This window comes from Misgurnus anguillicaudatus, chromosome 10 (genome assembly GCF_027580225.2).
Source record: "Misgurnus anguillicaudatus chromosome 10, ASM2758022v2, whole genome shotgun sequence".
Taxonomy (NCBI): domain Eukaryota; kingdom Metazoa; phylum Chordata; class Actinopteri; order Cypriniformes; family Cobitidae; genus Misgurnus; species Misgurnus anguillicaudatus.
This window is the reverse complement of record NC_073346.2, coordinates 6,036,806-6,062,017: the sequence shown is the minus strand read 5'-3', so window position 1 is coordinate 6,062,017 and position 25,212 is coordinate 6,036,806. Positions and strand designations below refer to the sequence as shown.

Here is a 25,212-nt window from a genome sequence, read left to right as displayed (position 1 = left end):
GATAGATTGGAGTGGAAGTGATTTTACTTCAGATTTTACACTGAACATCAAAATGATTGACATCCCTGTAGGCTAAATGAGAAAACTGATACATGTGTCATTTGTAAAGGTTCTTCAGATTATCCAAAATGTATTAAAGGGGCCACAGCATGAAAATCTGACTTTTTCCATGTTTAAGTCCTATGATTGGGTCCCCAGTGCTTCTATTAACCTAGAAAATGTGGGGAAAAAAAACATTCTCTACAAGCACATGAAAAAGTAGGACGTTGAAATTTGGCTCTCCTTATGATGTCATAAGGAGCTCTTATTATAATAATACCACCCCTTAAACTGCACTATCCAACCACATCACTGCCATTTAGTGCAGAGAAAAAGAGAGAGAAAATAATTGACAGCACAATTTTTAATTGCAACAAACCACCATCATTGTGATCAGTGTTTGAATTTCATCAGCATTTTTAAGGACACACCCAAAACGACACATTTTTGTTCACACCTACAAAGTGGCAATTGTATCATGCTATAATAAATTATTTTTATGCTGTTTTGAGCTAAAACTTCACATATGTGCTCTGGGGACTTACTGTGAAAGTCAGAAAAGCGAACTGCTAAAGTATTGAAGAATTAAATGTTTATTTTTGACTTTAAATGTAAAGTAAAATGTAATTCTATGAAACAGACGAACGCTTTTACCCAAGATTCCCCGACTCTTTTCTTTTAAACACACGTTAACCTCCATTGAGTTTGTCTGTTAAGTACTGAAGGGAAATGTAAGGTGGAAATAGCCTGAGGTTCAGGTGACCTGAGGTTTTTCACTCAATAAAACACAACACATGCTTTAAAGCCCATTTACACACTCGCTTGCTCTCGCAAATGCTTAACTTGACATATTAACATCTCATCATGGACACATGAACACAAACACTTTTGAACATTCACTGGGGTTATGATGTTGTGAAATGTGTTGCCCACTGGCGTTTAAACATTTCTAATGTTTTCATTTTATGTCTTTTCTCTTCAAACGGCTTTCGCTGCTCGGTTCTCTGCTTATTCTCTGTGAAATGAGGCAAGATTTTAACCATTGACAAGTGTGTGTGTGTGTGTGTGTGTGTGTGTGTGTGTGTGTGTGTGTGTGTGTGTGTCTCGCCCTCTCTCTCTCTCTCTCTCTCTCTCTCTCTCTCTGTGTTTGTGTCTCTCTTTGTGTGTGTGTGTGTGTACATGAAGAGATACTGACACACACACACACACACACACACACACACACACAGCTGGTCACAAGGTGTGATATGAAGTAAATGTGGTTACCTAGGCTGGGTAAACAGTAATGGTGTGTGGGCTGCTTACCTTCCTATTCTTGCTTAACTTTCTCTTTCAGTCCAAGAAAGCAAAGGCAAACACATGGTGTCACATCTGGAAGGGTTTGCCTGAGAACCTTCATTGACTTGTGTTTGGTTGTTGTGTGTAAACCCAATAGGGCCACGCTGTTATTCTTTCTTTACACCACATAAACTGCATAAGAAATCACAGATTACAAGCTTAGTGAATATGATATTATTACCAATTTACAAGCACAAAACATCACAAATAATTTCTCGATTACTGTCAATTCAGTAAAAAAATGATTAGGATAAATAATTATTTATAAGGAAATAGAACGATTAAAAATATAAAATAAATACAAATATAAAAATAATCAAACAACATTTATAGCATACCCTTATGAAAATTAACCATGGTTTTACTACAGTTAAAACCAAAAAACCATGGTTACTGTAGTAAAACCATCGTACCCACAAAATAACCATGGTTTTGCTAAATTATATAAAGTTAAGTGCAGTAAAACCATGGTTATGCTGATAGTAATCAATACACCAAAAAACTATGGTTACTATACTTTTACCACAATAAAAAAATGGTTCATTTTCATAAGGGTAACTGAGATAATTTTAACTTTGTAATAATATTATGAGTTAGTTTTGATTGTAAACAGGCAGTTTGAGGATTTGATCAAATATTTTTTTCATAACTTCTTATTTCTGTTTTCTAGCAAAATGAAAACGCCTAATAATGAGTATGAGTTCCTCATAATAATCAATCGATCACACAAAATCACTAAAGAAATTAGTGGGATCTCATTGTCAATCTCATGTTTATAAACTGGCATGATTAAAATTGTGTCGCTTCCAGTCATTTATTTCGTTTCTGCATTCCTCCAAGTATAGACAGAAAAATTGTCATTTTTAAATCAAAATTCGTTTACAATAATAAATAATAATATTTTTTTTTCAGTAATTTAGCACTTCTGATGTTCATGCTGGAAAGTTGCTTTTATTTAATAATAAAAAAAACTCAGAGAACCAAAACCTGTGTAAGGTGCTAGAAAATATTTTAGGCCAAACCTGTTGAGTTCTCTTCTGTCTAGATACTGTTAACGTGTTCTAGTTATAAGTCATAATAAATTGTTGCATATACCAGAAAAAAAGATTTTAAGTGAGGAATAATTGACGACAGGCCATTGAATTATAAGAAAATAATGCACACCCAAGGTGGTAATGTTAAAAGGTTACACCGCGGGTGTGCATTATTTTTAAATAATTCAAAGGACCGGAGTCAATTATTCTGCTTATACCACGGTTACCAAAAATATTGCTCTGATGCCTATTTTTAAGACATTTTAAAGTTTAGGCGTGCGGTTATTGAAAAATAATCAACACATTACACACAGAACATTTCTCAGCCAATCAGAATACAGCATTCACAAGGTCCGTGGTATAATTTGAAAATAATTCGCTTTTTTATTTATAGTTGAAGCAAAATATACTACGTATTCTACCTAACCCTTTTACCAAAAAAGCAGAAAGCAGAGAATCTACGGGCTCCCACTGCACACATACACACATTTACTGGTAGAAAAAATCCACTTGTAGATGTTAAAGTGTAAACCACACTGGCCCTCGTGGCCTAAAGAAAAGAAAAAAGAGCCTTAATGTGATGCAATCTCTGTCGAGCTAATCTCTAACCAGAATCAAAGCAAGAGGAAAAAACACAGGGAGCTTTGAACAAGCACCACCAAATGGTGTGTGCAATTAATCTCCGATCCTCCAGCACAAAAAAGCAATTTGTATGTTAAAGAATGGGAGTAGTGGTGCGGCGGTTCGGCTGAGACTCGAGGGATGACCCCGCAGGTACCCTCAACACCAATCTGTTGCATGCTAAACACCGGATTTAATGAGGAGCCATGTGCTGCTCCATGTGCGGAGAGAGAGAGAGAGAGAGAGCGAGAGAGAGACCACTCACACACAACCACACAGTGCAGATGTAGAGAGCTTCGTCTTTTGTCATCCATTATCTCCTTAAGCATGCGGCTCCCCTGACTGCTGTCACATCGTCTGCTGGTCAGACAGATGGCCACGACTGCCTCTCCAGTCATACAACCCAAAACACACACACATACACACACATATTTCACTTTCTGTTCTTCAAAACATCGAAAATTCTCTCTGGCATCTTTTGCTTCAAAGGTGCAGATGGCAATGGGCATGTGCCTCTTGAAATAATCCTAAAGTGAGCTGAATTTCTCCTTATGCTTCAGACGAGTTGCTCTGTAATTCACATCTGAATAGCAAGAGCTGAACTCTCAGAAAGAAGGGCTGTTCATGAGTGCCAAACAGAAAGAGCCAGACAGCAGTTTATTTCAAAACCCCACCATCCTTGACAAAAATCCTGACATGACAAATAAATGATCCGGCTGCTTCTTTTCAGCTTCAACAGGTGCTGCGCTCTTGTGTCTTGTGACGTCTTATAAGATTCTTAACCCTTGTGAGTTGTTGAGGCCATTTTTGGCCATTTTTGTTTTTTATGTCTTAAGTTGGCCACAAGTTTCTCTGTGTTTCAGCAAATGGAATGATTTTTGGTGACACATCTTATATTTACACATATTTTAAGAAAATGCTTTGAAATTTTTCAAAATCTCAACAATATACTGTAGGCAAATTTACTACCCTTTCGGGTTGTTCATGTACAAAAAAGCCACTAAATGTATCAGATAAATATTTTTTCCCTTTTTTTCATAAATCTGTTAATCACCCTCAGTACTGATCAAAACTACCAAATGTTTACTTGCCAAGTTCACAAGTGGTGTAACTGATTTGATGAAAAACACACAAAATTACAGATTTTCAATAAAAAGTGATTGTGGACTGGATTTTTTTTACCTTTTTCACAGTTTTGGGCTTGTCAAAGATTGGTAAAAACATTGGCTTTGATGCATTTTTAGTTTTTGTGCAGCATCAGTTTTTATTTTTTTCTCCCTAATTAGTTGTTCATGGCTTTTTTTGTCCCATTGACTTCCATTATAACACAATTTTTTGATTGCAAAGCCATGACACTATATAATCATGCATTCTTGATTGTTGGTGGTTTTTCCTTTTGCTAAGAAGTAAAATGTGTCATTTTTACTGTTGATCACAATGTGGCACCATTAACCCTTTAGTAGGCCTGGGCAAAAAACACAGCTTAATTTCTGGCTTGTACATTGAGTTATATGGAGTATATGTAAATGAGGGAGAAAAAAAGAGTAAAACTGATGCTGCACAAAAAGTAAAAATGTTTTTTACCAATCTTCGGCATGCCCAAGACTGTCAAAAAGGTTAAAAAAAATCCAGTCCACAATCACTTTTTATATTGAAAATCAGTCAATTTGTGTTCCCCCCCAAATAAGTGACACCACTTATGAACTTGGCAATTAAAGAGTTAAAATCATGGACATTTTGTAAACATTTGGTAGATTTGATCAGTACTGAGGTTGATTAACCGATTTATGAAAAAAATTAATCTGATACATTTTTACAACCGTTTAATTCAGTGGCCTTTTTTGTACACGAACAATCCGAAAGGGTAGTGAATGGGAACAAACCACAAGGGTTAAATGAAATAAGCTGACGTGAGCCTTTTTCATTTTTAATCCTGCATGCAAAATTGTCACAAAAGTCTAAAAACCCTGCATCTGATTTGTGTATGCATGTGGGTTTTTTTAATAAACATTATTATTACCATAAACACTCAATGAACAGAGTGAATTAAAAAACAATATGACAGAATGGATCAATAGCAGCTGTCACTCATTACAGCGTTTATCAGATGTTGGTTGTGTCGAAAAATATTTTGACATTTATTTAATATCAGGAATATCATGTGGAACAGAGCTCGAAAACGCATTAGAATAACATTTAACATATGAGCGTTTCAAACAACAGTTGTTGTTTAGATGGGAGCAGATCCATTTCCACAGGGACCCAGATCAGTTTTATGGGAAATAAAATCACACTGGTACAGGCGGGCTCAAATGAGTGTGTTGTATTTATGGTGTTTCTCTTGTCCTGAGCATAACCTAACACCGGTCCCACCCATGAAGGCCAATAAAAAGCGTCACAGCGGATAAGAGGGTTTTTTTCCTTCTGCGCTATCAGACTTAAGCCGTGCTTTGATGCGGTGAGAGAGGCAGATGAGACCGCTGTGACTTGAGAAAACACAGCAGAGATGTTTCAGGATCTACTGGTATTAGTGAGGAAAGCCGGTGAAAACAAGCCGCAGACACAAGCTCTTCACAAATTGTGTGTGAAATTAGGAACAGAGGGATCAATGAGAGTGAAAATAGTATCAAGTCACTCAAGCATGTGAACGTCCGACAGACACATGAGTCAAAATGAGGAATCATTCTTCTTTATTCAGATTTCACACAGAGCACTGAAAAGGCAAGAGGACACATCATACGCTTTAGTCATGTTACGGATGTTTTTTACTCCAGATTTGGTTTGTAATAGTAGTGATGTGTTGTTTTATATCTTAGCCTACTTTAGATTCTTGATCACGTCCAGTCTGGCCTTTTTCTGCTGCTGGATTTTGCCAAAAAATAAACACATTTTCTGTGTATACATATCATTCAGTTTGGTCACTGGTGACAGGACACGATGCTATTTACTTTTTTAGGAAAAAAGTATAGACGGTTTCATGTGGAACTTAACTTCCGGTCTTTGTTTGTTTAACTCATTCCCCGCCAGCATTTTTTGTGATCTTCACAAAAGCTTCAAAAAAATTCCTACTAAGAAAATGTTCTTCTAAAAATATATAAACATACAAATATATGAATAAATGAAAGAACAGACCCTCTGCTTTCAAACAAACAAACAAAACAAGGGGGAAAACGTTTCATTCTATCTATATTTTTTACTCCCCTTATAAACTCTTAAATATGGGTATTTTTCTTAAAAAATATTTTTTTTAGCAAAAAGCTGAAATAATTTGCGTTTTTGTAGACATTTTGTTAGAGATCAGATTCAGAATGATTATCAAAACATACACAGAGTTTAAAATTAGTAAATACATTTTTTGCTTCAATTTTTTTATAAATGAATAATCTAGTAATCTGATAATCTCAACTTGATCTCACAAAGTTTCGTGGAATAGTCACAGAATTTTTTGCTAATTTTTCGTGGCATTCTCATGGATTGGTTACTCAACCGCTTTTTTCTATTTTCAAACCATTGTTGCTTCAGTTTAGGGTTAGATTTGGTGTTTGCGTTAGGATGTCACTTTAAGTATTGGTTTATACTATTTTTCTGATTTATTCTTTTATATTTTCTAAACTTTAAACAATTGTCCCCTGGCGTTGGGGTTAGAGTTGGGTTTGGGTAATGATGTCATTTCATGTAAATCTAACCCTAAACCGAAGCAAAAGTGGTAAGAAAATAGGACAAAACAGTTGAGTAACCAATCCGTGAGAATGCCACGGAAAAAGACAGTCCGTAGCAGGGCCACAGAAAAATGCAGAGATCCGTGAGAATGCTACGGAAAAATTAGCACAATGACTATCCCACGGAAATTCGTGAGATCATATTACAAATAACCATAAACACTCATCAGGAACACTTTTTTTCATGCAAATGTTTTCTCTTAATCGACGAGATAACGTGTCAATGGCGGTGAAAGAGTTAATGGTCTGGCTAGTGGCTAAACTAAACTCTGGAACAAATTATTCATCGAAAATAACAAATGTTTTGGTTTCCTAAAGACAAGGGGAGACGGCGATCATGGACCAGCGCTATATGAAGGGAGGTTTGGCAGCCGATCTGTAGTTAACATTGTAAACATTAATTTTAAACATTAACGTTAGCTCAGTGTAGTTTTTGATACGCTTTAGCTATGATTTGAACTAAGGGAATCTACTTCTATTTTGCTTGTTATCAGAAATAAACTACTCTAAAAGGACTCTGTTTTATTGATTCTTTGCAAAGTTTACCGGAAGTTACGTTTGTTCCACGAAAGCCGTTTATTTATGATGTTCCTGCTAAAAACGTCTATATGATCTAACCTTAAAAATTTTTTATCTGTATTGTAAGTTTTATATAAGTAAAACTGTATATATTTTAAGTAAATATTGTAAAAATATTTATGTTACTTTAACATAACAAATTTAGTGAAACTATTTGTCAACTGATCAAAAGTCAAAACTTAATTATGCAAGTCAATTAACCTACTTTTTAAGTTGTTTAAACGTAATTGTGCATTTTTTAAAGAGTAGTTTCTTCTTTCTACACACAAGCAAGAGTGCTTTTAAATGGAGTGAATGACAAAAACTTTCACAACATCATCGGTTTTAGAAATAATCTCTCTCAGTTATAATCACACTGCTAAAATATAGACATACAGTACAGACAGTTATTTCAGCACATGAATTGTGTCTCTATCATGCAGTGCTGCAATATTTCAAACAGTAAGATGAAACAGCAGAACAGTCAAGTGTTTTTTTATTCTGAATGATTAATTTGATGAATACACTGTGTTTTTATTGGATATTTATCACAAATTTAGATGAACACAGAACACAGCTATGATATGAATAAATATGTAAGTTGCTTTAGAGTATATTGCATGTATTGTGTAAAATCCTATATGTGAGTGAGTCAGTGTGTGTTTGAATGTAATGACACATATGTTTTAATGCATTGATTTTCTTTCTGGTGTTTAAAGGCACCAGCAAGGTTTCACCTGTCTGGGCTGAGCTACAACAAGGCTCTCTGGTTTCGTTGGGGTATTTGCTCATAATCCCAGCCATAAATGCAATTTACTAATCTGTACGTCTTCTTACGTTTGTATAAGACTGACAGCAGAGAAATGTGGCTGCCTGTTTGTTCACTTACCAACTGTGGTAATGTTTCAAGATTTTCTCCTCTGCAGGTAGAAGTTTAAGCCTTTTCATTTCATTTTTAACAATATCACAAAATATAGCACACTATCAGATGTACAGTAAAGTGTCATTCAGAGGTTTGGGCAGTGCTGGTTACTGCTAAGCGTGACGGGTTGCTTATTTCCATATTTTAAAAATGTCAAAACAGGCCAGAAGTTTTTAGCTGTAAGTTCATCAAGTTATTTATTGGTACTTCTAGTAAGACATTTCTTCTTTTGAAATTCTATCCACAGATTTAAGTGAGATTGTACGATGAGTATTGTGGTGAAAAATGTGACCCAACAACTTTTGAATGCTACTAAAATTTTTTCGCAAACACAGTGGTTCATAATGCAAGTTTGATTGAAGGCTTTTTGTAAATAACAGATGGTGATTGTTTTTTCCAAATATTTAGTTATTTTAAAGATCGATCAAAATGATACACATTTAAATAATACCGAGTCCAGTCAGACTAAAATCAAATAGGCAGATGCCAACATTGACAGGCTGACCTAAACCAGATTAAAAACAGGTTTTCTGTGGTGAATCATTGTTTCAAACATCATTTGTATTCAAATCACTTTAAACTTCTAGGCCTTTGAAGGGGTGAAATCAACAACAACTATTAATGTTTTATTTTAAAATGTTTATTTTGGTTTACTTTGTAAGAAAAACACGGTAGGCAACACTCTTATATTTTATGTGTTTGTTTAGAGGTTTGATTTACAGATCTGAATAAAATTACTTTGTAATTGTCAAATTCATATGAAAGTATAAAGGGTTAATGATCGAGTAAAAAAGAGGTATGGGTGGAAATAAGTGAAGGAAGACGTTTGTTTGGGAAACAAAGAGGTGGATGTCATTAAATCAGAGTCGGTGAATGATTACGGTCTTGTGTTATGGATGAATGAAGAGAAGCATGTACTGTATGTAAGAGAAACAGAAAGTATTTTTACTGATCACCTTCATGCACTGATGATGATGATGATGATGATGATGATGTTTACCATCGCTCTGAGAAATTTAACACTAAAATTCCACTACTGGAGCTGTTTTACAGGAACATCCATACTCAGTTTAGTCATTTCTGAACACTGAACTAGTCAGCTCTTAACTTAGGACTTTAGATAGCAAGTTTCTGTAATATGGCCCCAGGCCACTTTCTGTTATCAGCCGAGTAAATGAAATGAGTAATGTCATCACATATATGTGACTGGAGAACACAGCTTTCATGTTTGACTATTGAGCGGTGGTTTTATGTATTTCAGTGTTGTTTTCCAGAGTATTTGCTGATAGGACACAAATTTCTTTATATGTGAACATGTTATCTACCATCTCATACTGTATCTACTCCAATTTAAAAGTGAAATACCTTCAAATTGCTTAATTTTCCCTTTCTGACTGTCCAGACTGTACAGGAGCTTCTTTAAGGCTGTGCATGAATGAAAGAGTGACAGCCTATTTCCTTAGCTATTTTTTGTTATAAAACTGTTATTTGGTGTGTTGAATTTAATCACATGCATCAAAATATTTTCTTATCCCAGACAGACATGAAGATATTTATGAAGAAACAGGCCAGAGACTGAGAGCTCTGCTGATATAATCCATGTCTTATACTCTTCAAGGGCATAAAATCATGTTACGAATCAACACAAAGCTCCATATATACCAAAGTAAACGGTATCAAGTGTCAAATAATCTCATTGAGAAGCAGAACAATAAACACTACATTTATAAGTATATGGACAAATAAAGTGTCCATGGACTTTTAAAGCTATATATAATATATAAGCCTGATCTCAAGAGAATTCGTACATATTTTACGAGTTGGCTTATTCGTATGAATTCATACGAAGGTAATCGTGCAAAAACGTACAATTTTCATGAAAAAAACAACAACAACGAAACCCAACCCCAACATCACAGGGGTCAAGGAAAATAATGTGGTCATACGAATTTATACAAATTAGCCAACTGGTAAAATATGTAAGAATTCTCGTGAGATAGCATTGTATATAATCTCTCAACAGTCTGTTTTATTGTATGTGTGATGATTCATTTGTAACTCTGCAGAACATTGTTTCATGTTAATGTTAAGGACCAAGTTAAATTTGAGATATAAGTGAAGAGTTTCATTGCAAAACGAGATAAATCCATTTTTTAACATTTTTGTCAAAACATGTTTATTATTATGTTATCATGTTATTATTTTGTTTTATGGTGCTACTTAGCTGTATTTTTTAAGTTATGAAGGTTTAAATCAAAACAAACCAACTGCAGTTGAATTGAAATTAATTGGAATGCACAACCAAAAAACAAGATTTCTGAACAATTAAATAAAACGTGGTTATCTCATCTTGCAACGAAACTCTTCAAGTGTTGGATATGATATCATCAGTTGTGTCTGTATGTTTGTGAAGTTTAGGTCTTTTTCTACTTCCTATTCTTGGTCTTTTTTACTTTTTGTAAACATTTACTTAATTTACTGAAATAAAATTAAAAATTTGTAAAACAATGACAAACATATTGATGAAATAAATCAATGAACAGTTAAAAAACTTTTCCTTGCTAGTATTTATTAATTTCTCAGGTGAATATCAAACACAATGATCAATATTAGTCTGATTTTTTAAAAATCTGACTTTTACCTCCCAATTCACATGGAATGAAAAATTCTGAAGTTAAAAAATAAATAAACGCAGAAGGAAATATTAAAAAATAGAGCAATGTCACAGCATGTAAAACAGTCCATTATTTTCTCATTACACATTATTGAAAGATCACCATATGATTTTAAGACCGATCTAAAATATATGTATAAATAAACACACAGACACACACTGTTTGTGTTAGCAATTATATTTAAAACCAAATGACAGTTTTCATTCACATAATAATAAATACATATAGCAACTTTTGCATCGCTTGATTTGGTGGGGGAGGCTGGAGTGTATGTACATCATAAATATTTTCTTCATTTCTCAGAATACTCTGAGAGAAACTGGTTTCCACACAAAGTCAGTTTTAGGGCTGAGGTACAGGGTCCAGTCGCTCAGAAATCTCCTCCAGTGTGGAAACCTAAAACACCAAATAGCAGCACAAACGAAATCCTGCCTCCATCTCTTCATATACTCTCTACGTATGCACTGTATATCTGACAAATGAGTTCACACATCAGTCAGAATCAAATCAAAAGTCCTTCAGAATTGCATAATCTTTAGTGTTCGGTTTAAAGGTTGACATGACAGAAAAAAGCATTAGAAATAAATAAAGATTAATAAACTTATACTGTACGTTGTTCATCTGTATTCTCACCCCCACTCAGAAACAAGATTCATGTATTCAAAATGAACAGCTTTAAGAAGAAAAAATGAATACTGTTTTGTTTTAGTTTGTGATCTCTGGTATGTGAGCATGCTGTGATGTAGTTTGTTACGCTAAGACTACACACACTTATTGTAGCTTAAACCTGATTAAAGTATCATGGACCCAAACAAGATCTGAACGCAAAAACTAATGTGAAATCCAAAGGAAATATATTAAAATACTGTGACAAATACAGTATAAATGATAAATGTGCTATTAAGAATAAGTGCAGAATTTGTGGTAATTTCTTTGCTTGTCAATAAATCTGAAATTTCCCAAACATTTACAGATGAAAAGAGAAATAGTGGTTGCGAAAGCAAAGTGGTAAAGGGGTACGTCTGTTATCCGAGTCAGAGGGTGACTGTATGTGTTTTGATAAGCATCAGCTGCCATTGGTGATAATGACAGAGGTGCCTTTATGAGCAGGTGCTTGTTCGGACTGCATGCGTAGATGAGTGGCCATGTCGTAATGAGAGGAACCTGAGCAACCCAGCGAGTATCCGCGAACGGCGTCAGCCTCGTACAGATGTTCCAGCGCGTAGCTGGTGAGCGAGTAGGCCGCATGTTTCTCCAAGTACTGGCGGGGATGCGAGGGGTACAGCGCGGGAGCCGGAGACACGGCACAGGTGCCCGCCAGCGGCAACGGTTGCTGGTGTTGCTGACAAGAGAGCTCGTTTTGCAGGAAGTCTTTACTTTTGCTTAGTCTGTCAGGATTGGGGCTTCCGAGGCGAGACAGAGAAACGGGACTACGGGCCGGGCTTATCACCTGTGCCGTCCCCCGACACGCCAAGCCCTGCAGTGCCGACTGGGAAAACTCAGTACTGAACGAGTGGCCATGGCTCTTGGCCAGACCATTCATAGGCTCCAAAGGTGTGTCTGTGGCGGCCTTTCGCAGCTGTAGACGACTTTCTTCCTCTTTTATCATCTGTTGTGTGGCTCGTATCAATGTCTCAATCTTGCTGGGCTCTTCGGGACTTGCCCGGCACCGGTCACCACGGTACCGCTCCCCTGAATCGCTCGCTGAGCCACCGTCGGGCGAGCTGACCATGCTGTCCTCGTCCCAGTGACCTCTCACTGCAGATCAGAATCAGAATCACCTTTAATGCCAAGTACTGGAGGTTTACATCCACAGATGTAAGCTGAGAAATTGGCGTCATTATGGTAAATCATCAGGCGCTCACTCTCGAACCATTAATGAATCTACTAAACGGGACACTCACCTTGCAAGCTGTGGACCGAGGCGATGTGGGGCATCACACTTTCATAGCAGTCTCCATTCTCAGGAGAGGACTTGGGTAACGGGATGACTGAACGGGCCGCGCTCCACCACGCCTCTCGTCCAGGCTGAGGCGTCCCCAGGAAATATCGTCCAGCCCTGCAGCGGCCCCGCTCGCAAGACTCTGAGTGAGCGTGGTTATAGAGGTCACCGGTGGCATGGTGATCATCGGTTAGCGGTAGGCCGTAACAAAGCGGATGAGGTTCGGCGAACTGCCGGTACACGCACGAGGAGTCGATCGCTTCACACGGCTCCAGAAGCTGAGGAGAGGCAGAGTCGGTGAGCGGGCTGCCACCCCACATGCTATCCTGATCCGATTCAGAGCGATCTGTGGAGAAGCCTGGATACTGCAAGAAAACAAAAGTAAAAATGCATCAATAATAGGCAGACTTTTTACTTTACCAGTGAAGTTCGCATTAATATGATGATAAAGCTTATTTGGCGTGCGGTCCAAGGGGAGGGCTCAGAGCTTGGAATTTTAGCCCAAACCCAGAGTACTCTCCCCTCTTTTACTGGGATAGATGCACTAGCTGAGAGTGAGGCGATGGGGTGAAGGAGGGATGCTGCAAAAATTGTCATGGGACAGAAGTGAGGGACGGCTATACTGCCCTACAAAGTCAAAGCACAGTAACTACGCATTCGGTACAAAATTGAGTTAAGGGTTTAAATGAGTTTTGTGAGATCTGATGTGTCTTGTGACAAAGTCTCCTGGTTTAATTTTGTGCCATTTCAGAGAAACATGTGTGCCAAAATTGCAGTAACATGTTTGACTGCCTGGTGTAAAAACTTAAAGGGCATTTTTCTCGGTTTCAATGTTTGCGTAGTTACTGCACTTAGCTTTTGGAGGGCAGAATATACTGTATAGAGACCTCTTGGCGCTGATTGGTTGGATTACATGACCAGCTCAGTGTGGGTTTACTCTGGATACTCTGGTTTCCACCCACAGGCCAAAAACATGCAAGTTAGGCAAATTGGAGATGCCAAAATGTCCCTTCCCCAACCTGTGTATGGATTAAATGGTTCTCGCCATGAATATAGCCATGAATGCTGGAATGGCATAACGAAATAAAGGAAGAAGAAGTTAAATAAACTTCATAAGTCGAACAGTAAGACGTCATAAGATGTCAAGTAAAACATGTCCCTTATCAGATATCACCAAGTATCATAGGTTTAAATTTATGCTTAAATAATATCTGTCGGTCTAAAAACATGCATAAATCAAAACATTTAAGGGCCAAGCTTTCTGATATACTGTATGTCCAAACGGAAGTGAGAGTATACGATGAGAGTTACCTGTGAATAGGGAGAGAGTCGTGTTTTGGTCTTGGTACGAGTAACCCTGCTTTTACCCACTCGTCTGTTCTCATTGATGGGATTGGAGGGGCTGCTGTAGGTGAACGAGGGTTTGGTGGACGTCACCTGATCTAAGGACAACTGTAGTCCTTTATACTCTGTATCCCTGTGTGAAATAAAAACAACACTGAGCATCAGATCCAACGGTTGACCTGCGTTTAAGATTCAAGCCAATGGTCTCATTACACAACACTTCTTGGAAGAATGCTATGTGAGGTTTTTGGAACAGAATTGTGGACCGCACATTTTTCCTTAACACTTTTTTTGCATTGGTTAAACTCAGCAGAGTCAGAATTGGTTTTAGATCATTTATACTCACTGTAGGTGTGTGTGTGAGACGAGACAAAAAAAATGAATTGCATTGTTACTCCTGCAGGATTGGAACAAGGCTCCTACAAACATACGCCAGAGGGCTGGAGGCTCTGTTCAAATACACAGTGAGATTAAGAGCTGTGTCTGGCTAAATCAAACCCACACAGGGATCACCACATAAGGCATAACTAGGAAATGGGAATTGATTTCTCAGTAAAATGCTGTATGGATTTCTGTTCTCGGTGATGTATAACTTTCAGGAAACTATGGGTAAAGCGTATGCTAGCCAGGCGCCGATCGCAGCCCCCAGCAGAGGAACAGAAACCTGGCTTAGACAACACATACAGCCTTACGGGATTACGCACAGATGGTAACAACCTGGAAAACCATCCACGCGCTCACACGCATGCACAAACACGCTCGCATGCAATGATTTGAGTGCATAAATTCTCGCCTGTAGACGAACGGGGACCAAACCCTTACGGTGATGCGACAGGTTGGTCGGTCACAGTTATGCAATATCATTTCAAACCTCGTGGCCCGTCTGAGCATACCCACATTACAATATGCACAAAATCAAAAGAAAGAAAGTGAAGTTCACACGGAAGAAAAAAATGTGAACTTTAGCTATAAACACTCATCATCTTTACAGCCTATTAATTAAACATCATAAACACTTTTGCTTCGTGGCTATGGCTAGTGAAGATCTGACTGACACTCACAAGCCATTGGCAGACTGGCGTTTTCAACCTATTATATGAACTCTCTGTTAAAAAAGGATTTGGGGGAATAGTGCTCAATCGGTCACAGAAAGATGAGACAAATCAGGAGGCGTTTGATGTCACACACTGTATGTTGATAGCAGCGGTGGACATTTTGAAAATGTGCTGCACCCCTCCATATGTCTTTGCTCACAGCGCGAGCGATTGCTCCATTGCTCAATCCTGCCTCATTCTTTCTAGAGACTTCCAGCGAAACGTTCATTGTGGTAATGCACAGAGTTTGTCAGTACGAATGCATGACATATAAATCATGCACAACCCTTGGCTCCCATGCAGTTCCTCTACACACAGCTGGCATATTATATGATGCACGAGCAGATATGAGAGCCAGAACTGACTGATGAGTGTTGGGTCAGCTTTGACTCATTCACACACTGTCAGGGCCAAACTTTTGCACCACCATCAATTTTGGCCCTAATGATACTCTATTGAACCTGGTCTCTTTCTAGAGCATTAAGAAAATGTGAACAATTCAACACATCTGTAGACAGGAAAATGCTACACAATCATCTTTCAATAATACATATACAGTGTGCAAGTTATACATAGAGTTTACTGGATTACATGAACAAAATGTTTACATTACATTTACGCATTTTTTGTAGACACTTTTATTCAAAGTTCAAGACTTGTTTGGTAGGGTACAGAAATTAATCACTTACTGTATATGAGAACAGTAACACTAACATAAAAATACATGAGCAGACACAAGACCAAAGAAATGAAGATCTATGATAAATAACAGTTAATGAGTAAATAATTGACTCTTTTAATTGCAGCAAAGCGTCCCTAATTTTAAACATATGCCTTATAAAGCCCATATAAAGTATAAAGTAAAACACTTAAAATATTAGTAACATATACTCACGTGAGCACGTAGTTGACACTGACAATACAGTGCGGTCTGGATGATCTGCTGTTGTGTACAATAGTGGCATAACTCTGTACCCAAACCCACCCGCCCTGCTTGGACAGGAATCGGTAATATTTGGTTGTGACCTGTCCCTTTACCAGCACTGTAAAATAAAACCACACTCAATCAATTCAACAGAAACTTTACATTACATCTTCACTTAAATCACTCATTTGTCATTATTTATATTCTTCACACTGTTAACCCTCATTTTGTTTGAACCCAAATAAATAAGTACACTTAACCTAAAAACTTTCCTCCATTACTCAAGTGTTTTAGTTTAATGCATGAATTGCATGATTTCTCTCATTCAACAAGAAATGTTGAGTTGAATCAATTTATGTTAGCTTATTTAAGTTGGATTTGAAAATTTTACATGCATAAATAGATTGTTGTTTTGCTGTTTGTTGTATATATTTAATGCAGTTGTTTTTTGTTGTCAATATCTGCGTTTCCATTACCCTTTGAAAATATAGTTTGTACTTTCAATTCGCAATGTCAATTTGCACAATTCAGGGTAATGGAAACCAGCTATTGCTGCTTATTATTTTTGTGTTGAAGTTAAGAGCTCATCTTTTCACTTCATGAGATTTGATTACTGTCACTATTATTGAGACTTGTGTGTTGAGGTCTCTGTGTGAAGTTGAAACCTTTGCTTTACTTGATGTTTTCTTTTTTTTAAAGGCAAAGATTGCAGAGTTCTCTTAACATTACAAGTTTTATAAAACTATGTTAAAATATGATGTGTGAAATAAACTTTCTCATATTGTTAACTGACCATTTGTAGAACAAGAAATGTTTTGTTAATCTAACAAGGATATATTGCTGGAACGAGACATTTTATGTTCCGTGAACAAAAAATTTAAATTGTTCAACAATCTTAAGTAGATTTAACTTAAAGTTACTTGTTTGTTTAACCCTTTAACTGGCCTAGCCCTTTTTGAGTGGGGGGTAAAAAGATGATGTACACATTCAAATTAATATAACTCTGGAATTTTTTTTGTCTAAAAGCCTAATTGTGGTCTTGTTTTAAAAGAAGACACTTTACAGTTTTTTTACGAATGTGTCTGGAGGTGAAAATATATATATATAAATGTTATACCAGTTTAAATGTATTGTATTAAATAAAAATAATGCAATATAGTTTATATTTTATACATAAAATTATCACAAAAAATTATGTTTTTGTTTGTTGGCTGTGAGGTTTGCTGCATACTCTTGTCACAAATTAATAAATTACAGTCACTGCATTATTATTACTGCCAAAAGGTTTACATTATGGATTAACATTTACATGCAAAATATTGAAGTAAACTCAGGTGTCCTGCTCATGGACAGAATTAATAAGAAGTATTTTTTTAGGGCAGCGAGTTATCCTATATTTTTTAAGTTGAATCAAGCGCATTAACATTTTCCTATTCTTATTCAAGCTGTATTTTGAGATATGCTTTCAGTTGGCCTTTTAAGTGTGCATGATTTAATTATTTCAAACTAATTGCAGCTTTCTTTTGCATATTTTTCATAGTAGATGTTGTTTCACCCGCAGCAGCAGCCTAATGACTATTTATAGCAAATAATATAAAATATTGTCACTCTTCATTAGCACTGTTGTACGGCAACCAGGAGAAACTTAATGGAGAAAATTGTATTTTTTAAGAACTAAACACACAAATTCATCACATTTCTGTAAACACTAAAAATCTAATTGTGTCAATTTCATTCCACTTAATTTAGTTACTAATAGATTGCATGTCTAATCTTAAAGGCCACGGTGAAAGCAATCCCTTATGAAAATGTATATGTTTTTTTTTTGTAATAGCCACACTGCAAATAATTTTTGCTGCCTACTTTTTTAGTTTAATCAACTCAGATTTACAAGTCATTTTAACTTATAAAATATAGTTGAAATAAGTCAACTTATTTAGAGTTGTGTTTATAACAGCAGTCATCAGTAAAGATGTTGTATATGAGCAGAGGAATGAGGCAAAACAAACCTAACTCACACAAGTGATGCGCACAGCGCAGATGGAAAGTGTCACAGCTGTGCACGTGATGATAAAGAGTCTTTTCGATTAAGTCTTGTGGCTCGTAGCCCGTCAGCTCTGCAACCCTGACAAACACAAACACACACACAACACGAATTACAAACACCTGTACACACACACACTCGGGAGAATCTGAGAAACACTGAGCCGCACCTGCGCGCACAGAGATAAAAATATATGTGTACAAACAAAGCTGCATTTAGACAGTGAGAGACACACGAGACAACACGATCTGTTCATGTCATCTAGAGAGACACTCGTGCTCTTTTCATTATTCACTCAATAGATTATTTTTAATGACCTACAGTAACACGTCAACATGGGGTGTCATATTTGAATATAGATTATTTAATACGACAAAACTGCATTTACGCACATTGTCCTGTTTTTAGAAATGTAAGAGGGGCTGTAAAAATCACGGGTTATTATTAACCAATATCTGAAGCTTTCTATCCCTGCTTAAAAAAAACAATAAAAAACATTACAAAAATTCAAATGGTTTCCATTAAAATAACAATATTAATCATTCGTTTTTACCATTAAAACCAATACACTGTAGTGTGTTTTGGGCCATATTCTATTAGAATACAACTCCCAATAAAACCAATAAAACCATTAGAATTTTCTGTAATGGTTTTATTGTTTTTTCAGCAGGGATGTTAAGTCCTCTGTTGATGTTCTTCACAAAAATCCTTACACGTAAGATTTTTCATTCTCTGCAATTTTGCGTTTCTCAGTCACAGCAACTCAGTAATTTATGTAAATAGCATACAGTTTGTATTTTATATGTGGTATAAACGCATTGTTATGAAGCATCCAAACATTTTGTGACGTCACACCGGTATAAACTTGAGAAGGTGCCGCTATACCTGGAGTCGAGGAAGATGAGCTTCATGTCCAGACTGGCTCTAAACATGAACATATTACTGTGAAGTTTGATTTCAGTGACTGCGCTGGGTGGGAGAGAGTGACCCACAGCTACCAGACCCACGTTCTGATAACAGCCATCAAACGGTGACATATCCAAACTGTACTGACGAACCTTCAGATAGCCACTGCAGTGAATCACCTGTACAAACACAAGCGTGCATCTGTCTTTGTGTCTCATTCATCTTAAACACATTGCCTTAATAAATATAAAATATCTTATATGAGATAGCTATTGAACAGTTAATATAAAATATAAAGTTATTTACCTTGTAACCGCCGCATGTCAAGCCTGCGTTTCTTTTCGCCAGGACGCATTTCATTCTCAGAAAGAAAGACCTCTCCATTTCATATTCTTCAGACGAAGGAGGATTGGTAAGAGGAATAAGTAGAGGAAAGGTGAACGCATGCATGTATGTATGTAAGACAACACAGGGTGCTGTTAAATAATGATGGCCTTACCATGGAGAAAGTGTGAATGGTAGGGCTGGTGAGCAGTAAGCACTGCGGTCATCTCGTCATGATCTGCAGGGTGGATGTATTCATAAATACTGTTGCCCGTCAGCTCTACCTGCACAAATCAACATCTGTCAAACCCCTTCATCTTGAAAGACACGCAAGTCGAGTTTTTATTCAATTTATTCACACTCATTACCTGAGACAACCCTAAATGCACAGACGCCGTTTCAGAAATATACATAATTTTTCCATCAGGAGCCACCACGAAAATAAAGCCATCCAAAGTCTGAGGGGAAAAAGGCACATTTAATGAATGTGTTTATTTACATTTTATTAGCACTTGTAATTACACTTGCATGTTCACGTGAGGTTATTTTATTGTATTTTCAATACAGAATGTATTTTAAGATGTAAATCAAATCAAGAGGTCGTATTAGGCTACTATAAAGGCCGCACAATTTAAACTATTTAATAGAACTATACAATGTTAAAATATGATTCAAAATAATCTATCAAAATAACTATATATAAAAAAATCAAAATAATGCGTAAACATTGAGCCATCGACCTGTGGGTTTATCATGGAGTCGGATGAGTAAAAGGAATTTTTCCTCAGCCTACAGCCTAAAATCCTTAAAAACGCTTAAATGTTCATTACCTCGATTAAAAAAATACACCATGAATTTTATTATTCGCGCATTAACCACAGTGATGGTTAAAAGATTTTGAAGCGTGTACCTGAAGCAAATGTGATCCAAGCTCGCGGCCCACATTATCTAAAGAGCTGGTCCGACTCACGTGGCCCCAAGATTCTCCAAGACCTATTTAAATATATATGTATAACACACATACAGCACCTGAATTATTATACATGAGACAGATGTTAGCATAGAAATAAAAAAATAGCTAAAATGTGCACCAAAAACACAATAATAATAATAATAATAATAATAATAATACATTTTATTTGTAATGCGCCTTTCTAATACTCAAGGCGCTACAACATAGTACAAGACATAATCAACAATAAAACAGTAATAGTAATAATAATATATACGCACGAGTTGGTTATTATTATTATTATTATTATTATTATTATTATTATAGGCTAGAGTGATTTTGCAATCAATCGGTCAATATTTTAACACTGAATTGATTGTAAACAGGTGGAATGTAAATCAGGAGTATTTATTATGTTCCCGTGCAGGCGGCGCAACTCGATAAAGCAAACAGTCCCATACACACAATCCTTATTGAAATGCAAATCACACGAAAACAAGCATCAGATGAAAGCAAAAGCTCTGATTCGACTTTTATACTAGACAAACATAGACTTGGCGTTTATTCAGCAGAAACAATCACATTGCTCTACAAACAAGCTCCGTCTAAAAAAATAACCACATTTGTACATAGTCAATAACATCTGACGTGTAAACAGGTTTCAGGCAGGCGCAATCAGATAGCCTATAGGATACACATAATTTTAGAAATATATATTTTTAAATTCTGGGTAACAAAAATAGGTAAATAGACCAAATTATTTAAAAAATACCGTAAGGAGTCTCAGATTTATACGACTGACTTAGATTGAGATATTAGATTGTTATAACATTAAACTTTGTTTTATATAATAATAATAATATTAATCATGATTATATAATAATAATAATAATAATAATAATAATAATAATAATAATAATAATAATAATAATAATAATAAAACTTTTACTTTTTCCCGCTATTTAATTTTTGTTTGTCATAGCTAAACCGATGAGTTGAAAACTAAAGGTTGGTTTGTCTTTTGAATATCAGTGTTTATAAGTGAATTTGCTTCACCATGAACATAATCTTAGTATGAGTAAAGTACAAACAAAAGAAGATCCTTTGATCTCTCCAAAAAGTGTTTTACATTTCTTGCAAGAAAAGAAAATGTATTAACTTATGTTATGTCTCAGAAAATGAGGTTCTGCTGTAATAGTTTGTGTGTTTCTTTAGGCGCTGTGATGTCAGGCCTAAACATTTAAAGCGACATAAGCTTATATATAATCTTATATTATTATAAAATAATGTTGTTCTAAAATAAAAATAATGTGATGAATCAAAATAAAAACGTAGCCTATTTTTTATTTTTCCGTTATGAAACAGATCCAAAAGGAGTTACAAAATAATTACAACTAAAAATAAACCATCAAAAAAACAAATACAGGAAAATAAAAATAGCATAATTCTTGAAAAATTTGACAATTGTTTGACTGCGGTGTCAGTCAGTATGACAGAGTTATTCTCTGCGCAATCGAGCAATAAATAAGCACCATAAAACTCCCTTCACCTTTCTTTATTTTGTAATAAAATGTTACCGTCTCATTTCCTCTAACACTACATGCGAGCTGACTTTACTCACTGACCTCACTGACCTTTAACCTCACCACAACATTTCTTTATAATATAATGAATTAAACACATGGTGTTATTCAGTAGATTTTAAAATAATCTGAAATATCGGAATATTTATCCCAAAGCTTGACTGAAGAGAAAATAGTTTTCTTTTATGAAATATATTTGACTGTGAGATATTGAATATTTTTCAGACTGTATAATCTATTAATTCTCAGTGTAATTCAAATAAATAAAAGTACTGTTAAGCCTTATGCCGTAATGCATTTCTTTTTATCACTATAATACGCTATACTGTATGTATCCCGGGTTTTAATCACGTTTTATCTTGTATCTTTCTTCCGTCTTGTGTTTATTGGCTACATGTAGACTACCTGTATATTTAAGTACAATGATAAAATTAGCTCAGACATCAATCACCGATGACAATGTGACCACACTGCTATATAAAAATAGTTACACAAATAAACAGAGTGCACTAGTCAAATTAAATTTAAGCTTGGCGTTATTTATAAAGTGCGTACAATTGTAATTTCTTTCTCGTGGCATTCATAAATATCTAACACAAAAACGTAGTTAAATTCATTTAGAGATTTTGACTGAACAGGTTTCAGTACTGCACTTTTACAGTCATGATCTACAACCTGTTAGATGTTTAAAACATTAATAGTTATTGTTGTTGTTATAATTAAAAAAAATATTCTAATAACAATAAAAAAGTAAACAGTACAATGGTGTTATTTTGTAAATGATGCGCTGTATGAAGCCATGTGTTGATCAGACGGTGATAATTGGCGCAGTTTGTCTGCAGTCACGCGTAACAGAAGGTGGGAAATGACGCTAATAAACTAAAGCATCTCGACGTCTGTATCTGAAACTACACTTACAAACAATCATGATTCAAGTAGATTTACAATACCTATTTAAAAAATAATAATTTATTATTCCTTTATAATTTATTTAAACCTGCTGTGATAGCGCGCAACAACCATCATATATTGTCACTGCGGCGTGTTTATGTAGTTTAAGTTTATAAAACTCACTGCTAATCACTGATGATGATTTGCTGCTAATTTTATAATATAGCAAAACTATGCTGTTTCTGCAATTATTATTATTATTTTTTCTTAGATTTACATGCCTGAAATAACAGAACAATTATAAGCTTAGCGTAAGCTAATTTTAATTTACCGTAACAACACAATAATAACATAACTATAATAATAATACAAATAATTATAATAATAACAACAATACTAATATTAATAACATCATCATAATAATATACAGAACAATAAATCGTAATAGGAATAAATCCAATCATTATTAAAAATAACTAATGCAATGTCTAGGGTAGAATAAAAGGAGATATTTGATCAAAGCAGTACTGTACCTTCAGGGAAGACTATCCTCATCTTCAGGTAACTGGTGGTGAGTCTGATGATGGAGGCTTTGTCAAGCTGAGAGGTGATGGCTGAAGGTAAAGGCAGCAGTTTGGCGAGCTCGTAAAACTCACTGTTCTCCTTCTCCCGCCGCGTGCGCGCCGCGTTCTTCGACTTCTCCTTCATTTTTATATCACTAAAAGATGCTGGACACCCTTCTGCTCCTCACGACAAAACTCAACTGCATACGGCAAATCTCCTGCACTTTCAGCACCATGTGAAGCATTCAGTGACGTCCTGCCATTCCCAGATTTACTGAAGCTCACCAGATGTCCTACACGCACACGTTTGAAACAAACACACCGTCATGCTTCTAATGTTCATTCGTAGTGAGGCTTTATTTATGCAACGTGAAATCCACTTGGGCCCAGAAGATCTTTATAAGAGAAGGTCAATCGGTCCATCAACTGACCATAAAATCCCTGAAGAAAACACAAACGCTTTCATTTCCTAAATGTTGTGAACCAACATAACAAAACTTAGGTTAATATTAATTTCAACTAGCGTTCATATAGAGCTTTATAAATAGCCTACTTCATATTATATTTCATAAATAGCATATCTATATGCTATTTCCTTTACAAAATTAGATTTTCAGATTTACTTTTAATTATTATAATAAATAAAACTTGCTGGTCTTCTTACCTTGCATCCAAACTCACAGCTATGTAGTTCAGTGTGTCTTTAGCCCAAATTAGCCCAAATATCCAGACAAACTCTGAGTGCAGAATTACACAGCAAACACGGCATCTTAGTATCCAGAGGGAACTTGTTTTCAGGAGAGTTTGCGAAAGTCTCTTTTAGTCATAGCTCCTCCCCCTGATCCTCAGCTCATTGCGCATATCCCCTCCCCCCGACCCTTAGCTCATTGCGCATAGCTCCTCCCACTGATTCTCGACTCATTGGAAACTCAGGGACCAGACAGGATTTTCCCATTGGATCCCACTGACCAGCGGCTGCTACATGTCAAATCAGAACCTGTTAGAAATGCTGACCATTGACACACACCTGCATTGCACCTACTGTACATTTAACATTATAAGCTACATTTTTATTTCAAATGCAAACATCATACTGTGTAATTATTATAATAGGCTACATTATTAAATATAGATTATATATTACAATAAAAAATATTTTGAATAATAATAATAATAATAAAGGAATGTTACGCATAAAACAAAATGATGTAAAGCAGATTTGTTTCGTCTCTGAAGTCTCTGGAGGGTTGCAGTCTGCATGTGTGTAATGGGAAATCTCCTGCTGCAGGAGTAAATCAGTCTGGATGCGCCCTGCACACGAAGAGCTTGATGCTGGCTTTAACCTTTTCCTAAAGCTCGAATTATACCACGTCAGTGGAAAAGAGAACAATCGACAATACTTTAACCAAACATTAAGAGTAGAGACTCGATACTTCAGCTGGCAATGAATAAAAAGCTTTCAAACAAGTAGGACTTTTAATTACTGCATTAGACATCAAACTGAAGCAGGTTTACATTGATAAGATGTTAGATTAGAAGACATCTCTGTGAATAGGCTTCGCCAAAGGCTGCTGTTTTAATTCAAATTTATTTACAGAATAGCTTGTAATTTGTTGCTGCTGTGTCCTGTTCGCAAAATCTTTTAATATTTAATACACACATAATCACTATTAAAGGGGCCATAACACAAGACTTTTTTAAGATGTCAAATAAATCTTTGGTGTCCCAAGAGCACATA

General features: G+C 35.8%; 1 protein-coding gene across 1 annotated transcript; it reads right to left on the bottom strand.

The window, feature by feature from the left end:
• Positions 1–10,993: 10,993 nt before the first annotated feature.
• On the bottom strand, positions 10,994–24,519 carry sim1a (SIM bHLH transcription factor 1a). The gene is made up of 11 exons (XM_073871826.1): positions 23,445–24,519; positions 20,396–20,478; positions 19,854–19,943; positions 19,661–19,769; positions 19,468–19,553; positions 19,141–19,340; positions 18,230–18,336; positions 16,182–16,329; positions 14,160–14,325; positions 12,811–13,213; positions 10,994–12,664 (listed from the first exon to the last, which is right to left on the bottom strand). Exons 1-11 carry the CDS (start codon positions 23,617–23,619, stop codon positions 11,973–11,975), a joined length of 2,259 nt encoding a protein of 752 aa, XP_073727927.1. The 5' UTR covers positions 23,620–24,519; the 3' UTR covers positions 10,994–11,972.
• Between the last annotated feature and the right edge of the window lie 693 nt (positions 24,520–25,212).

Bases quoted from the DNA above. Each gene is read 5' to 3' on its own strand.
- sim1a (XM_073871826.1), bottom strand. From the start codon at position 23,619: ATGAAGGAGAAGTCGAAGAACGCGGCGCGCACGCGGCGGGAGAAGGAG. The intron at 20,479-23,444 runs GTACAGTACTGC...ATATTTAAATAG, and splicing joins GAGGATAGTCTTCCCTGAAG to GTCTTGGAGAATCTTGGGGC. The intron at 14,326-16,181 runs GTGAGTATATGT...TATTTCACACAG, and splicing joins AGTGTCAACTACGTGCTCAC to GGATACAGAGTATAAAGGAC.